Source organism: Pinus tabuliformis, chromosome 9, assembly GCF_031772625.1.
Source record: "Pinus tabuliformis cultivar Carrire ecotype Pingquan chromosome 9, CPIR1, whole genome shotgun sequence".
Classification (NCBI taxonomy): domain Eukaryota; kingdom Viridiplantae; phylum Streptophyta; class Pinopsida; order Pinales; family Pinaceae; genus Pinus; species Pinus tabuliformis.
Window position 1 is genome coordinate 351,422,122 of NC_142307.1, and position 18,991 is coordinate 351,441,112.

Below are 18,991 nucleotides of genomic sequence, written 5' to 3' on the forward strand. Positions count from 1 at the left end.
TTAATAGTTTCCCTGTGCAAAGGTCCTAGAACAAAGGAAACAGAGCATTGGCTCTGTGATGTCTGTTTGTATGGTTTTGGTATTTTCTCCCATCAAAAATACCCAACACCGAGGATCTGGAGTTCCTCAGGATCTTTGTCCATTTCTCTCCTCTGATCTGGACACCGATTTCAGCGATGCTTTTTGCTTTATCTGCAAAAGTATTTGAAATTTGCAGCAACAAAGAGTCTGTGAAAGTCTTGGTAAGCACCCCAAATGCAGCAACGAAAACTTTGAATGGGCACCAATCGTGTCTGTTCTCGACAGAATCAAAATCGATAAAAAAACACAACACGCACGCAGTCCTCCACTGCTTCGCTACCATGAAGAAGCTCTTTCTGCCTCGATCTTCAGCAATTTCCGATTTCCAGCAATTTCCAATGTCCATACCATGGCTAAAAACTTCGTTTATGTAAGCATACACCTCGCTTACATCCCTCTGCAGCGTCTAATTTCTCCGTGAAGGATGGAATGGCGATATGTCGAAATCAGTCACAATCATACGACTTAAAACTGGCTCAACGACCTCTCCAAACAACAAGCTATTTACATGCAGTCGCATAACTTAATTCCTCTCAAATCAACACAACAAGAATCGATGGACAAACCAAAAAAAACTAAAAAACAATACAAATATACTATGTTATTTCCCTCAGCCGAGAGGGGCCAAGGGCCAAGGATTAGACCCTCAGGCTCCCATAACCAATTTGATTTTTGATATTCCACACAATATTTTTTCCCACACCAAATAAGATTACAAATAAATACATTTAGTGTTAAGGTAAATTATTTTGGACACATCTAGATATAACAACCCTCGATAACACTGAGACAAATAAAAGTTACATATTTCAACCTATAACAAAGTTGCCACTGACAGAAACTTCTTACCAACATTGTTAAAGGCTCAAATCTTACGGTTATTCAGCACTAAATTTGACACACAATCATTCACCAGTATTTTTTCTGACTGCTATTCACGACTCGTGTTTGGTGACTTTAATTAGAATTTTTAATCACAATGCTTCTGGATCTGTTAATGCTTATAAAACAAAAGCAAACATACTCTTCCAAGTCGGCCAACCGTTGTCTAAAAGTGCTAGCATTTCTTTTCAATATCTTCACAACATCTTCTACAGGCAGTCTGTCATCCTTCCTCTGCAAGCAAAATCTCATCATATCTTTATTGTGCTCGCCCTCATCCTGCAGCCGCATCACAAGCCGGCTCAGAGTATCCAGATCTTTGTTAAGTATGTACGTTTCCTTAGCTGCTGCATCAAGCTGTGAGTTTGTAGTTGGAAGGAAAAGAAAAATCACATTTAGAGGTACATAAATCCTTTACGAGGTTTGCATGGTTCCGGGAAAATCTTTAAACAAGTTCAGGTGTTTTCAAACTGAAGAGACCATATGAAAAATTGAAGACTTTCACTAACCTTTTCCCGATTAAGCTCCAGTTGGCTCATCGAATCTTCGGATTGTTCTCGGATATTCTGGAAAGGCTGTGCTGCCGAAGAGGCGAATGGATTTTCAAGTTCGACAAAAAGCATAAACTCCTGAATTATAAAATTATGTTGATCTTCTGTGAATTTTCCTGAAATACGCACAATTTCCACAATAAGCTGGACGCTGCGGTTATAACTCAATCTCGCTTGCTCAATGCTTTCCAAAAGAATGCAGCAAAGATTGGAGGAATCTGCGCTGGTATTGAAGTAATCTGCCAGGAGATTGTTGTAAATGTCGCTTTGTTCAGTGAATTGGAGGAATTGTCCAATGGCTTCCTGGTTTGGTTCAAGGATCCGCCTTGCAAGACTAGAGCCGCATGTGCTCTTTCTGAAAACTTTTGAGTACTTTTTGTCTAAATCCACGATGGAAATCTCCTTAGGCTGCCCTACCGAAGCATTTGACGTCGATCCTGCAAATTGTGTCCATGAATTCGATGTCTTATTTCAAAAGAAACAGACTTAAAATGCTGTATGTGCAGGCAAATGTAAGAACTTTTGATTTCGTTACTTGTTGAGTCCCGTAGGCGGATTTTCCTGACTAAATTCAGGCATATGCACATTGTTTCCTGCAAAACACTGCAAATCAAGATTCAGAACGAAGCACAAAATCATTTAAGAAAACGTTCAAGACAAAATAATATACAGCTAAGGTAAAGAATACATCCCTACTGCGAAAAAGAAACATGGAAGAAGAAAACCAGAAAAGATTACATGACTTAACAAGCCGAATAACTTAGAAGACGTCATCAGAGAAATGTAGTATTTTAACACATAAAACTAAAACTAAATAAACTTAAATAATGGCCGAAGTTCCGGCAGACATGATAAGCCCAGGCTACATACTGGAACACAGAAATAAGATGCCGAAACAAATATTTTTCATATCTTTTCCTATTCATATGTAACACTGTTCTAATAATTCTCTGAGTTTGAACTTAATTCTTCACAAAAATCGTCAGGTCGATTTTGTTCATTTTTTGCTGAAAGATCGTAACGTTCAAACCGGAGAAAACGTGAAAAAGAAACTGTTCAAGATTTCTTACAGCTTTAATTTTGGGCTAGCTCGCCAGACGGAGCAATCCATAGCTTAATCTTATTCTGCTTCTCTCAACTCTGTACCTCCTTACTGTTCTGGCTTTGATATTTATGGATGGTTCTGAAGATATCGATTATAATCTATATAACAGTCACTTCATTCAATTCCAATTAAAATTCTTAATGATTTCCCTTCTGCGACGGCATTTGCAGGCTCCCGCCAGGTATTCAAATTTTCAGAGAGAACACGCCACGGCCATTTACAGAATTCTATACGCATCCTACTCGAAGAGTTAATAGTAATAATACTTCCATCCTTTCTGTTGCGCATAAACTATCAAATTTCCAAAAATGGCAATCTCAACATGAAATTTAGAAAATATAACAAACTGTGCACAAAAATGTGTTGGGGATTTTTTTTGATAAAATCCCAAAAACAAACAAAAACTGAACACACACAGAGACAATGCTCTGTTTCTACCTTTCCAGGATCTTTTGTGCACAGGAAAACTTTAAAAAGAAATGACTGAGGACAGAGTATTACACCACCATAAAAAGATTTCTATTCATTAGAACAAAATCACTGATACATATTCATCTTCTTTGCTGAGAGGGATTCACCCAAAAATACATTTAACAAGACTTTGTCTCCACTGAGAATTTACACTGCTGGGTAAAATTCTCATTTACATTCACTGCTGTGAAAACATTTTACTTACCGGTGTAAAAACCTTCTTTTACATACTGCTGTAAAAAAAATTACATATGAAGCTCAAAAACATTATATGACTGCTTCACTCCCCGCACTGCTGTGCATTTCCTCTTGCAAAAATCAACAGAGTTCAACTCCTGGAAAATACATGCGCTCCACCATTTTCTTTATGCACTGCTCTGCATTAATACATAGTTTTCTTTTTGCTGCACCTTCGTTTTACGATGCCCAACAAAAAAAACATTACAACCCGCGAGCTCTTTTCATTTGGCTCGTTCTTTCTAAAATGAACACACACACTAAACATATACAAAAGGATTTTTTTTTAAAACATGGTTGACTTGCCCATACCTCCAGCATAAAAGAAACATTAAGTGCCGTAAAAAAAACATAAATATCTACCTACGCATATGACAATTCATTAATAAAAGATATGGTCAACGAAACTTAAGTTTTACTCCACGCAACATTTACTGCAGGCTCGTATGCATCTTGGAACAATCGACGGCGGAGGTTGATGAGGCGGATCGGACGATGGACAAGGATTTCGGGAGCCAGTTTGCTGCAGAGCTTTATGTCCCGAAATGTTACGTAGGCTGACGTATGGGGAGGGACGCGTGCCCAAATTTTATTGCATCGGGCTCGAGAGTACGAAAACAACTTTACGCTCGAAGGCGGTCCGAAATTGAAAGGCGGTTTTGCTGAGCGGTTTGGGCGTTGGTACGGCTGCGTTGAAATTACAAATTCAACACTCCCCTTTAATTTCAACTGCTGGGCATTCGGTCATACCCAGACACTTCCTCAAAAATTCAAAGCTTTTCTGATCCAAAGGCTTTGTCAAAATGTTTGCAACCTGTTCTTGAGTCTTGCAATGTTCTAGGATAATTTCTCCGTTGTTCACCAATTCTCTGATGTAGTGAAACCTTGTATCAATGTGTTTCGTTCTCTTATGAAACACTGAATTCTTTGACAATGCAATAGCTGAGCTATTGTCACAAAAGATCACTATTGCTTTTGCCTGCTCTTGGCCTAAGCTCCTCAACATTCTTCTCATCCAAACAGCTTGACATGCTGCTGCTGTAGCTACCACATATTCAGCCTCTGCTGTAGACAATGCTACAATGGACTGCTTCTTAGAAGCCCATGAAATGGCTCCTGAACCCATATGAAAAACATAACCGGAAGTGCTTTTCCGATCATCTACACTTCCAGCCCAATCACTATCAGTGTATCCAACCAAATCTGAATGTTCTGAGACATTATATAAAATTCCAAACATTTTGGTACCTTTGACATACCTCAAAATTCTTTTTGCTGTATGCCAATGTGCCTCCTTTGGCCTCTCCATGAATCTGGAAATTAAACTAACAGCAAACATAATGTCAGGCCTAGTAGCTGTTAAATACATAAGGCTGCCAACAATACTCTTGTACAAACTAGGATCAAAATCCTTGCTGCTGTCCTCTCTGCTAAGTTTTAATCCCATTACTGTGGGAGTGATCGCTGCTTTGCATTCTTGCATGTTAAATCTGCTCAATACTTGATTTACATATCTTGCTTGTGAGATAAAAATTCCTTTTTCATTTTGATCTACTTCTATGCCTAAGAAGTATCTCAAGAAACCCATGTCAGTCATTTCAAATTCCTCTTTCATGACTGATTTAAAATTCTCAATGAGCTGATCATCATTACCTGTGAAAATAACATCATCAACATACAACACAACAATTAAAATTTTACCATCTTTTTCTTTGATGTAGACTGTGGGTTCTCCCTCACACTTGTCAAATTCATTATCTAATAGATAAGAATCTATCCTGCTGTACCATGCTCTTGGCGCTTGCTTCAGCCCATAAAGAGCTTTCTTCAATTTGCACACTTTATGCTCTTCACCTTTCTTCTCATAGCCTAGAGGCTGTTCAACATAAACCTCTTCCTTTAACACTCCATTTAGGAATGCTGACTTCACGTCCATTTGGTAGACTTTCCATTTGTTTTGAGCTGCTATGGACAGCACTGCTCTCACGGTTTCCATTCTTGCAACCGGGGCGAAAGTCTCCTCATAATCTCTTCCATACTGCTGCTTGTACCCTTTGACAACCAGCCTTGCCTTGTGTCTTTCTATTTTACCTTCAGCATTGCTCTTAGTCTTGTAAACCCATTTGACTCCAATGACTTCTTTACCTTTTGGTAGCTCAACCAAATCCCATGTTTTGTTTCTCTCTATGGCATTCATCTCTTCATCCATAGCTTCTATCCATTTCCTATCTTTAATTGCATCCTCGAAATGAATAGGATCATCAACATGACAATACAAGGCAAATAAGGAATTCATTCCTTCATCATAAATATCACTTAGATTTCTAAATTTCTTACCTCTTTCATTTGGTGTGCAAGTGCTTGAAGACGCACTTGAATTTCCTCCTTGTGGTGTGCTTGGAGAAGCACTCTCATTTATCCTCAATGGTGTCCCTTGCTGTCCTTGTGTTGGCGCTGCTGTTTGGGGATGCATTTCAACCACCTCCTCATCATCTTCATCATGAGACAAACAGTTTTTAACATTCACTGTTTTCTCTATGCTTCCATCCCAAGCTTCCTCTTCAATGAATTGAACATCTCTGCTGACAAAAAACTTCTTGGTGGATGGAATATACAACCTGTAAGCTTTGGATTCCTCACTGTATCCAATGAAAATGCATTTCTCCCCTTTGCTGTCCAACTTCCTCCTTAGCTGATCTGGTATGTGTGCATAGGCCACACATCCAAAAACTCTCATGTGGGTGACTCCTTGCTTTCTCCCACTCCATGCTTCTTCCAGCACTTTGTTCAACACCGCTTTTTAGGACACCTATTCAAAATGTAAACTGCACAATGTACAGCTTCAGCCCAATAATCATTTGGCAAATGCTTTGCCTTCAACATGCTCCTCGCCATATCCATGATGGTCCTATTCTTCCTTTCAGCAACTCCATTTTGCTGTGGGGTGTACCTAGCTGTAAACTGTTTGTGAATTCCATTTTCTCTGCAAAATCGTAGGAATTCCTTGGAGATATACTCACCTCCTCTATCAGTTCTCAAAACTTTAATGTGCAGCCCGCTTTGGTTTTCCACAAGTGCTTTGAAATTTCGGAATTTTTCAAACACTTCACTTTTGTTTTTAAGGAAATATACCCAAGTTTTTCTTGTAAAATCATCAATGAATGTTAGGAAATATTGGCTGCCTGCTAATGATGGAGCTTGCATCGGTCCACATAAATCTGAGTGGATGATCTCTAAGGGTGCCTTTGCCCTTATGCTTTTACCTGATGGAAAACTTTCTCTATGTTGTTTCCCCAAAATGCAACCTTCACAAAGGCTGTCCGGTTTCTCTATCAATGGTAGCCCTCTTACCATTCCTTTCCTACTCAACAAATTTAGACCTCCAAAATTGAGATGTCCAAATCTCAAGTGCCACAACCAATTTTCATCCATTGGCACGCTTTGGAAAGCCTCTTGGATAACTGCTGCAATTACATTCTTGTTTTTCAAATCTGCCCTGATCCGGAGAAGGAACATCCTGTTCCTTGTCATTTTTACTTCAGCAATGCATCGTTTGCTGGGTGCTATATCCATGATGGTGCATACATCATTTTTAAAGAAAACATTGTACCCCTTATGGACAAGCTGTCCAATACTCAAGAGGTTACATCTCATTCCAGGGACATAGTAGACATCTGCTATGGTTTTCCTTTCTCCTTGCTTTGTAAATATTTTTACCTCCCCTTTTCCCATAACAGAGATTTTACTATCAGTTCCTAGTGTGACATCTGATTTCATATTCTGATCTAGAGCAGAAAAGAGGGCTATGTTTCCTATCATATGGTTGCTGCAACCTGAGTCTAAAAACCGTATGTCTTCACTGTTTGTTTCAGCCATGTTACAAGCTAACAACACATTATCTTGACTGTTGTTTTCTCTAGTGACATTTGCATTTGATCTATTGTTCATATCATGCTGCTTCTTCCTACATTCACTGGCATAATGCCCATATTTTTTACAATAATAGCATTGGACATTGGATTTTTCATACCTTTGTCCTTGAGCATGATGTTGTCCTCTTTGTTGGCTGCTGCCTTGGCCTTGGTTCTGATTTGGATTGCTGCCTCTTCCTTGAGCATTTGCTAGGTTGTTCCTTCCACCTCTGTTCTGGCTTCTGCCTCTTCCTCTCTTGTTTCCTCTGCCTTGACCTCTTCCTTTTCCAAAGGACATCTGGGTCTTGAAGGCTTGCTCTAGAGATGAGTTTTCATTTCTACTCAACCTCTGCTCATGTGTTATCAGTGATGTATGAAGCTCATCAACTAAAAAGTTTGAGAGATCCTTTGTCTCTTCAATGGTGGTGACAATTGCATCAAACTTTGAGGGTAAGACCCTCAATATTTTCTCCACAATCCTCCTTTCTTCAATGGTTTCTCCATGAGTCCTCATCTGTGTGACCAAACCAATCACATGTGTGAAGAATGAGTCAATATTATCTGACTCCTTCATGTTCAGATTCTCAAAATCTTTTCTCAGCAATTGTAGTTTTGCTATCTTCACTCTCTCCATGCCTTGATAGGCTGTCTTGAGGGTTTGCCATGCTTCATTTGCTGTCTTAGCTGCTGCTAACCTTGGAAACACACTCTGGTCTACTGCTAGATATAACAACACACGGGCTTTTGAATCCTTCTTCCTATTGCTCTTCAGCAGATCCTTCTCTCCCTGAGTTAATGCATTGAACTCATTTTCATCTGCTGGTTCTTCAAAACCATCTTCAACTATTTCCCATAAATCTTGAGAGGCAAACAAGGCTTTCATAGTTATTGCCCAATAGTCATAGTTTTTTCCATTAAACTGTGGGAGCTGGGTGTTAAACATACCCATGCTAGTGCTTGTGCTAGCCATTCCTTGACTGTGTATTGAAAACACTGACTGTCTCTTCAGTAGTAACAAAAAGAAAACTTTGAAGAATACCTGAATCTTTTGTTGACTGTGTCTTCACTCTGCTGGAGAAGATTTACTGCTGCAACAAAAGACTCCTCCCTTCAGCTTCTTGAATACTTTCAAAGAGCCTAATCCTGCTCTAATACCACTGTTGGGGATTTTTTTTGATAAAATCCCAAAAACAAACAAAAACTGAACACACACACAGAGACAATGCTCTGTTTCTACCTTTCCAGGATCTTTTGTGCACAGGGAAGCTTTAAAAAAAAATGACTGAGGACAGAGTATTACACCACCATAAAAAGATTTCTATTCATTAAAACAAAATGACTGATACATATTCATCCTCTTTGCTGAGAGGGATTCACCCAAAAATACATTTAACAAGACTTTGTCTCCACCTGAGAATTTACACTGCTGGGTAAAATTCTCATTTACATTCACTGCTGTGAAAACATTTTACTTACCGGTGTAAAAACCTTCTTTTACATACTGCTGTAAAAAAAGTTACATATGAAGCTCAAAAACATTATATGACTGCTTCACTCCCCGCACTGCTGTGCATTTCCTCTTGCAAAAATCAACAGAGTTCAACTCCTGGAAAATACATGCGCTCCACCATTTTCTTTATGCACTGTTGTGCATTAATACATAGTTTTCTTTTTGCTGCACCTTCGTTTTACGATGCCCAACAAAAACATTACAACCCGCGAGCTCTTTTCATTTTGCTCGTTCTATCTAAAATGAACACACTAAACATATACAAAAGGATATTTTTTAAAAACATGGTTGACTTGCCCATACCTCCAGCATAAAAGAAACATTAAGTGCCGTAAAAAAAACATAAATATCTACCTACGCATATGACAATTCATTAATAAAAGATATGGTCAACGAAACTTAAGTTTTACTCCACGCAACATTTACTGCAGGCTCGTATGCATCTTGGAACAATCGACGGCGGAGGTTGATGAGGCGGATTGGACGATGGACAAGGATTTCGGGAGCCAGTTTGCTGCAGAGCTTTATGTCCCGAAATGTTACGTAGGCTGACGTATGGGGTGGGACGCATGCCCAAATTTTATTGCATCGGGCTCGAGAGTACGGAAACAACTTTACGCTGGAAGGTGGTCCGAAATTGAAAGGCGGTTTTGCTGAGCGGTTTGGGCATTGGTACGGCTGCGTTGAAATTACAAATTCAACAAAATGTCGATTTTGTATTCAGGGAGAATTTAAGAGTATATCGCAATGGCGGAATTCTAGATTTTGAGGAATTTGAGAGTATTGGCAGTGCAAACTGGGTAGGTATTTGTATGAAGAAGATGGAGATTTTCAGTGAATATGCCAATGCCTAAATCTTCGTCACATTGGTAATCCAATTAAATTTAATTGCTGGAGGAGCTTATAGACAACCAGTGCCCTTGTTTTTGTGAATCCAACGTCACATTTTAAATATTCAAAATCTAAGAGCATTATGATTATACAATCCCAACACCTACACGTAGGTCTGAGATATGGAAGACTCATGGTTACACGATCCCAACATTGCAAATTTGAAATTATGATTACGCGATCTAACTTTGCAAACTGAAATTACTAAATAATGCCTTCGTTCAAGAAAAGGTTATAAAAGTAATTAATTTTCTGCCCTGAAAAAAGTAATTAATTCGAATGCGCCGGAGATGAGGTTTGGTGTGTACAATTCACTATCATATTTTTCTGTTTATTAATAGATAAAGAGAGCTTATTTCTAATTTGATTGTATATTAATAGAAGATGGGTTTTGGTGTGTACAATTCACTATCATATTTTTATCTCTTTATTAATAGATCAAGGGAGTTTATTTCTAATTTGATTGTATATGTAATTGATATATGGGGAATGTATTATTTTCTTTTAATCTCAATGTTATGGGAGTTTCAATGGTTCATATAATGTTTTTTTTTAATATTAAATTTCATTAAATATCAATGCCTTTGTCTCAAACTCTCATCTCGTTGTAGTTGTTGTAGTTGTGACAACCATTTTCAATAAAAATATCTTAGTTGATTTTGGAGTCTACTTATTTTGTCACATTCAAACAAGTGAACTTAAATTTGGATCAATCATATTCATTCACACCTTGTAATCATTCCTTACAAATGCAAAAGCATACTCTTTCCAGAAGTTCCAAGAATTATGCATTCTATTGGCTAAAAATCCTAATTTAAGGCCCCATAGCACTTCTCTTAGTTCAGAAAGTGTGATGTGACGTTCAAACAGTGGGATGACACGCGTTGCATCAAAAGGAAAAACATTGGTCAACCCATGTTGCTTTCACTTCAAGTGCTATGGCCCTACATATTCATCATGTCCAATATATCACCCCCATCTGAACCAATGACTTCACATCAAGGAATGTCTTAACAGAGCACTAATCACTATCAATCCAAAACCCCTTTGGACAAGTGCGATGGCCCTTAAAACTACAAAAAAAATAAAAATAATTTCAAAGCTTCCACTTATAGAGGCTTCTGTCGTGAAATTTTCCGTTCTCTGTTAAGGATGTACTCGAATTCCTACAAATGAGGTCTTATCACATATCCCATGGAGCTTATCCCCTTCTAAAGTGTATATTACCCTAGTTTGATGGATCTACAACCTCCTTGTTTCTAGAGGTACATTGTCCATCCATGTACTTAAGGAATTATTGAAGTCTTTCTTTTGTGACAAAGGAAGGACAAGATAACTCGGAGAGGTCTACAAGTTCAAGGTCTTGAAGGACAACCAACACAAAATTGAAGAAGGGGTCATTTATGAAATAGTGTGAAGTGATGTGACAGACATGGTAAATTTTCATTTGTGGGATCATTTTGAGATGATCATGGTAGACAAGTGTTATCCCATTCAAGGTTATAATTATTTATGGGAAATGTGGGGAGGACAATTCATACATACCATCATGAACATTACAATCATATTTACTTAAATTGTCATCATAATCACAAGTTGTTGTGAATTGACAACTAATATGTGTTAGAATTTTGTTAGACTAATAGAGATTAGAAAATGGAACCAATATATAGATTAGTTACAATAAATATAGTAGGAAATATTGGATGTGTGAGCATTGAAGCCTCCCATTACACTAGCTAATGAAACACTTATGTTATTGGGCTTGTTCAGCTTCAAAAAAGCTGGAACAATTGTTTTCAAAACCTTGCTAGCAACTTCCTTGGTGATGATAGCATCACACACCACTGATTTTCTACACCCTTCAATCGAGTTCACTATTGTGGATTTCTTTTGTGCACAGAGATTGCTAGAAACACTCATTAACATCCATGTCATGAAACTCATTTGGAAGGGAATCCAAAACATTATTCACACCCTTGAATACCATATTCATCCCCATAGCATCCTTATTAAAGCAATTTGGTCAAAGAATTTTTTTCCAAAGAAAAAAGCGAACTTTTTTATAAGAAGTAAAAAAGTTACAAGCAGATGAGTTAACATTCTGAAGTGTTCTGCCTAATAAAAGGCCAGCCTCCTCTAGAGAGGATCATCAGCACCCCTATACCGAGCTGCTCAAAAAAGTGCACAAGCTCTCGGCCTAGACTGCCGAACCCAAAGGAAAAACATGTTCAGAAATCCGGAATCCAACTGGGCCTCCTTTCAAGAGGAAAACAACCCAGCTGATCCCATACCGATATAGAAATATCCGCAAAAAGCTCTAAAAACCCAGAGCAACATAGTATCAGAAGGTGTACAGTAGCAAACGAAAATAAAAAACATATGCCACCAGATTTTCGATGGAAGACAGAACATCTAGTACATATAGCATAAAAAGAGAAACAGCTATGCATGTGGAGGATGATCCGACACACGGATCTGATCCTGGATCTGCTCGGTTATTCTCCACGAGCCCAAATTTTGTTGAAGACCTGCCTTAGAAAGCCCATCTGCAACCTCATTGAATTCCCTGTATATGTGTTCAATGGAAAAAACATTAAACTGCTGCTTTAATGATAGTATTTCTTCTAAAAGAGGCAACAACATATAATTCTGGCATCTGAATTTCCCAACAACCCAGTTTATAACATTCATAGAGTCTCCATAAATCTGAATAGTGAGGATATTTTTTTGAATAAGCCAACAGAGCAGAAGTTTTAAAGCAGAGAGCTCAGCGAAATTATTTGAGCCCATTCCAATTCCTACTGAAGCCTTGAGAGAGTGTGAATTATCTAAGTGAATGCATATCCCAGCACCCGTGATATTATTTTGAGCGGCACCGTCAAAAAAAGCCCACGGGATCCCCTCCCTAATATTGGGTGCTTTCCTCTGATTATGATTGTCATGATCCTCATCCACAGGAATGCTGTCAAGGATGGCGGTACTTTGAATGGCCACTGCTGCCACGGGTGTCAACTTTTCTCTGAAGATACTACGATTCCTAGCAAGCCAAACACCCCAGCAGATAATAGGGGGCAGATTTCTCAAATTCCTCCCCTGAAAATGGTTCCACCAGAATTCCCAGGCGGCATTCATACTGACCCCTTCCCATCTTAGTTTTACATTAAGGAGCCTTTCTGCTTCTAGCCAAATCTGTTTTGTAAACGGACATAGCAGAAAAAGATGATCAATGGTTTCTACATCCGCGAAGCACAAAGGGCATCTTCCAGGGCCCTGTTTGAAGCGCGCTTGGAGAACTTCCCAGGTAGGAATCTTATGGTTTAAGGCACACCAGAAAAAAATTCTAGATTTTTTTGGGCATTTTAACTTAAACAAAGGTTTGGACCACCAAACAGGAGGATTCCATCCTTTATTCTTCATCAAGAAATTATACCCAGCCTTTGGGGAGTAGAATCCTGTTTCAGCATGTGCCCAGACAAGAGAATCTGGCCTATCCTTTATTCTGACATTTGACCTTTTCAACTCCTGAATAAACCGCTGCCAATCATTCCTCCAAATGACATTTAGCCCTATTTCATCTTCAGTCTTCCAAGCCTGACCCCAAATAGAAGACTGCTCCATACAAGCAATCTGACTTAAGCACCTCATACCTAAGTCATCCAGATGAGTAAGCAATCCAGGGGATAGGGCATAATCCTCGCTGCAACCAACCCACGGGTCTCTTCCAATCCTCAAACTTTCTCCATTCCCGACCCGCCATGCCAGCCCTTGTTCAATTATCTTAAAAGCCTCCGAAGTGGCTTTCCAGATGACTGAACAGTTCCTCCCTTTCTTATTAGGCCTTCTTATCCAGTCTTCAAGCGGAGTGGGATCAACGTATTTCTTTTTTACCACCTTAGTCCAAAGATTCTCCATAGTAATGATTCGCCATCCTGATTTGGCTGCTAAAGCTTGACTAAAATCGACAAGATTTTTCAACCCCCATCCTCCCCAATCTTTTGGCCTTGCGATCTTATCCCACGCCACCCAAGGGAGAACGGACTCCTCCTTGGACCCTGACCAAAGAAATCTGTTGCTTAGCTGTCTTATTTTGTGGAGAGTTCCTTTGGGAATCCAAGTCAAGGCTGCCCAGAAAACTGGAATGGCCTGCAGTACTGAATTCACCAGAGTTAGCCTACCTGCCCTCGACAGCCACTTGAAGCTCCAATGGGAAATTTTTTGTTCAATCTTTGCTACTAACCAGTTCCAATCCTGCTTTCTGTAGGATGTTGGCTTGAGCCAAAACCCCAGGTATTTAAAGGGCTGCTCCATATTGCATGTTCCAAAGGGTAGATGGGCCACAATTGAGATCTCCTCTTGCCTACTAAAGCCCTCAAATATTAGTTGAGACTTTCTGTCATTTATTTTAAGCCCTGTAGCTTTCAGGAACAGATCAAGAATAGTCTTTATTTCTAATATTTCAGATATATTCCCATTTGAGAACAGCAGAATGTCATCAACGAAAAGCAGATGTGTAATGAACAAGTTAACAGCAACTTCCAAACCTTTGATCAAACCTGAATTTTTAGCCTTTGAGATAAGTCTGCTTAGACCTTCAGCCGCAAGAAGAAAGAGCAGAGGGGATAATGGGCATCCTTGGCGAAGTCCTCTTTGACTCTTGAAAAATTGGGAAGCAGCTCCATTTATCAGTACAGCAAAGTTTACATTGGTGATGCACCCCATAATCCATCTAATGAAGCCCACTTGGAAACCATGGTGAGTCAAGAGCATCTTGAGATATGTCCAGCTGACTCGATCATAAGCTTTGGAAAGGTCTATTTTGAGCACTGCCCCTTTCTTGTTTGCCTGCCTGAGACTGTGAATGGTTTCTTGTGCTACCCCGATGGCTTCATGAATCTGCCGCCCATTCAGGAACCCAAATTGTTCCTTTGAAATATAGCAGGATAGAATAGGCTTCAAGCGAACCGCAATAATCTTTGCTATAATCTTGTAGATGGTATTGCACAGAGAAATAGGCCTGAAATCTTCGAAGGAGTCAGGATCTTCTTTTTTTGGAATTAGAGCAATGAAAGTTGCATTAAACGGCCCAAATATTTCGCCTTTAATTCTAGACTCCTCCACCACCTCAGTAAGTTCTGACCCAATGGATTCAAAAAAGTGAGTATAGAGTTCTACAGTCCATCCATCCGGTCCTGGGCTCTTGTCTTTTGCCATGGACTTTAAAACACTCTCAACCTCCTCTTTTGATACCTCTCTAAAGAGATCTTCAGCCTCCTCCTCCTCCACAAACCGAGGAAAAGCCTGTGCAGTTCTGATGATTTCAGGTAAATAAATACCCCCTGGATCAGAAAAAAGGGCCTGAAAGTGATCTTTCCCCATAGTAGACAGATCCTCAAACGAGGATGCCTCCCTACCTTCCGAGTCCCTCAGCTTCCAAATAGTATTTGCATTCCTCCTCCCTTTTGCATAATTGTGAAAAAATTTAGTATTTTCATCCCCTGCTTTCAACCATATAGCTCTGCTTTTCAATCTCCACTCTTCTTCTTTATCCAATAAAATCTTCGCCCTTTTCTTTTCCAACTCCAGGATTTTCTCTTTTGATTCCGGCGATGCATAGGCATCAGATTCTGGGTCTTCAAGGACCTTCAGAGATTCATCGATGCTAACTAAGTCTTCAGATTGTTTTCTCCTTCTATCTGAGGCCCATTCAATGGTTGCTTTCTTAAGTCTTTTTAAGTTTTCCATGAACCTCCCAGCTTTGCTCCCCCCATACTCAGGCCTCGGATGTCTCCAGGTTTCATTGAAAAGCTTTATGTAAGAGTCCTCCTGGAGCCAATGAGCATTGAATTTGAAGGGCGCGGCTGGCGTAAGGGGGGTTTTGAGAACTCAAGGAGAATGGGAAAATGATCTGAATTCCCACCTTCCCCAACCCACTGCCTGAACAACGGAACCAGAGATGCCAACCTTTCGCTGATGAGAAACCTATCCAACCTTTTAGCAATTCTATGCTCCCCAGTCCTTCTGTTCCTCTAGGTTGGTTTGGCTTTTATAATGTTTACATCAATCAGCTGATGAGACAAAAGGGCATTTGAGAAGAAATCAGTCAAGGGATCCTCCCTTGCAAGCGGACCCCATGCTTCAGATGTCCCCATAGAAAAATTTAGATCTCCTCCTATGATGAGATTCTTGTCATGAATCAATCTTTTTGAGAGGAACTCATTCCAGAACATAGCCCTTCCCAGGCATGGCCCATAGACATTTACAACTGTCAATGGGATATCAAAGTCAGGAGACACAACCTCCAAACCCAACGCATTTGGAAGTCCCCATGAAGTTAACACTTTCAGCTTTCCTTTTTTAAACCCTGTAGCAATGCCTCCCGAGTGTCCTGAGGCATCCACAGCCATGAAATCCCATCCCGGAAATAGGGAACAGAGAGATGCTTCAATTTCAATACTTTTGCCTAGGGTCTCCTGGAGGAAAACTATGTCAGGGTTACAGCGAGAAATGAGTTCTTTAAGAGCTAGTTTTTTAGGTTTACTAGCTAAACCCCTACAATTCCATGAAAGACAGATCATTTAATAACCGTCTCAGGGGGTTTTGCTGCTCTAAGCGCCCCAGGAATTGTCATCTGCTTCCCATCAGAAACATCAAAAATTGCTTTTTCTTGGGTTTTAGAAAGATTTGATTTTCTCCCTCTGCTCTTCTTTGAGATGCGATTTGGGGTCTCAAACCTTAAACGCCCTACCGGTTCCATAATCTCATTCGAGACAACCGGCTTCTTGCATGAAGATCTCAGGTTATAGTGCCGGGCTACAGTGGATGGCCTAGCCCCGGTCCCCAAAGGGGGGAAATCCTCACCACTCAGATTTATGGAGTCTGACTCAATAGATAGATTATCAATTTTTTTCATCACATCATTACAGTAGTTCAACCCAGAAAGCCCCCCAATACAAGAATCAGATATAATAGTAGAATTTTTTAAAGCAGGTGACGGCATACCCGATTGATCGCCCATGGGTTCAGCGTTCTGCTCCATAGGAGTGTCCACCATCGGCTGACTATCAGCAAGGCCCACCGGATCTCCCACCTCCTTTGAAAGATCTGCCGCTGTCTGATGGTAATGGTCCTCCACATTTTCCCCCGCGCGAAAAGGCTCCTCTACCTGAAACTCATCCTGCCTCATATGCTCTTCCCATTCCTCAGCTTCCTTATGCATCCTCCTCCTCCGCCTTCCCAGCGGGCAATCTCGCGCCAGATGCCCATATTCATGGCATCGGTGGCAACGAAACGGTAAGTGTTCGTAATCAAGCTTCTGATCGATTCTGTAATCCTTATAGCGCAGAGGTATTGATTTTGCCAGGCCCTCCTTGGGATTGAGTCTTACCAGAATCCTTGCCACTCTTTTCTCAAGAGTATGCAAATAGGATTTATCTGCATCCAGATAAGTCCCCAACACATCCCCGATCGACTTGAAAACCGAGTCTGCCCAAAGATACGGGGGAAGATTTGGTATTCTTACCCAAACCGGGAACTCGTCCATCCTCTCTGTTTCAGCATCAAAGAGTGGCGTCCATCTCTTGAAAAAAACCGGCCTATTCCCATATGCCCAGTTCCGCCCTTCGGCCCACTCCATAGCCTCCTTACTGTCGAATTTGACCATAAACCAACCCTTGACAAGCGCATTTGATTTAAAAGTGGCCGCCGGTGTACCCGACCACTGGATCTCCGCCCATTGCCTAAAAGCTATACCTGAGACTGGCTGTCCTCTAATCCTGCCCACAAGCGTGACCTCAGCCACATCAAGCACATCCTCAACCTGTACATCCATCCCCAGAACCACCTCTGCAATCTCCCTCGTCTTCAAAGGTTTTGATTTCTTCCTCTTCCCCCCTGACCTTCTTACTTCAGATTCATCAAGCTTATCCCCAGGTGCCTGGGATTGTTCTTCTTCTCCCCTCCGTTCCCCATCTTCCGCCCCTTCTGCATGCTCAAACCCTTTGCTTGCCGAGGCCTCGACAAGACCTGCAATCGGACTGCCACCACTCCCTGCCCCCGCGAGGTCATGAAAAATACCGGCACTTTCACCCACCACCTGCCTGGCGTCTCTATCCGCTTCAACCACCTTCCGCCCAGAAAAACCCTGCTCCTTTTCCTTAGGAAACAGATCCCTATTTACCGCAAACAAATGAGGGCTCCTCTCGGATTCAGTCCTTGAGGATTTTAAACCCCCAACAGGCCTCCAGACGCCAACATTTTGAACCGAATGAATAATGTCTTCTAGCCCCCCAGATGGACAGAAAATTTTTGATGGAGAGAGTGACTTACCAGACTGCGGGATAGAACCCTTATCTTCCCAAGAATGTGTCTCTGAAATGGCGGAGTCCTTCACAGATTCTTTTCCAAGAGGCCCCAGAAACCCCGACAGATCCCAGCTTTCTTCCGACAAAACCTTGGCGTAGCTGGAGACCCTAGATGCATCCCCCGCGCCCGAAGCAGCTCCTATCCCTTCTTTCTTACCTGTTAACTCTCCCCGAATCTGAGCGGCGTACTCTCTACCCCAAACCGTTATCAAGTCTTCAGGAGAAGGGTCTAGCTCCAACGCCTCGCTCGAATTAACCATGTTTTAATGTAAACCGGAAATAGGACCTTTCAACCGCTGCCCGAGACAAACGCTGGAGAAACCGCTTACAGGTAACACTCTCAGTAAAACATCTGGCCTGGACAGTAAAAACTTCCAAGAAGGGCACAGAAAAGTAAGATATCTGAACCCACCTCCTCAACCACCTAAACCATACCCAACAAACTGCCTACTTGGAAGGGGTTTTCTTCCTCCAGCCGTCGTCATCACCATTGACCCATGCCCAAAAAACATACTGCCGCCAGCTGCAACCACCGTACCTGCGTGTCACCTGCTCAGACCTGCATTACCTAGGCCTAGGGCCTAGGGATCCAGGATCGAAACCCTCCCTCACCATCCGAGCTCTCCTCATGCCTTTTGGTCAAAGAATTTATGTAAATCTTTTGATTATTTACAATATGGCCTATTAACTTGCTATTAAAAATATGATTTGATAGGATTGAAATAAATTAGATATAATCTATGTATTTTAAATTAGATATAATGTGGCCTAATAACTTGCAATCAAAAATATCATTTGATAGGATTGAAATAAATTCTATATAATCTATGTCTTTTAAATTTATATTTAACAATATAAATACTGCAATACTATATGTTATAAGCCATTTTGATCTATGGGTGGCCATCTATTTATTATAATCCTACATTATTAGGCACCCACTTCCCCCAAGCTTCCTAATATGTCTTTACTAACTATTAAGGTTCATA

General features: G+C 40.6%; 1 protein-coding gene across 1 annotated transcript; it reads right to left on the bottom strand.

The window, feature by feature from the left end:
- Positions 1-1,038: 1,038 nt before the first annotated feature.
- Positions 1,039-15,018, bottom strand: LOC149148658 (uncharacterized). Its single transcript, XM_089442245.1, has 3 exons — positions 12,171-15,018; positions 1,473-1,951; positions 1,039-1,320 (listed from the first exon to the last, which is right to left on the bottom strand). The coding sequence occupies exons 1-3, from the start codon at positions 15,016-15,018 to the stop codon at positions 1,039-1,041; spliced, it is 3,609 nt and encodes a 1,202-aa protein (XP_089298371.1).
- Between the last annotated feature and the right edge of the window lie 3,973 nt (positions 15,019-18,991).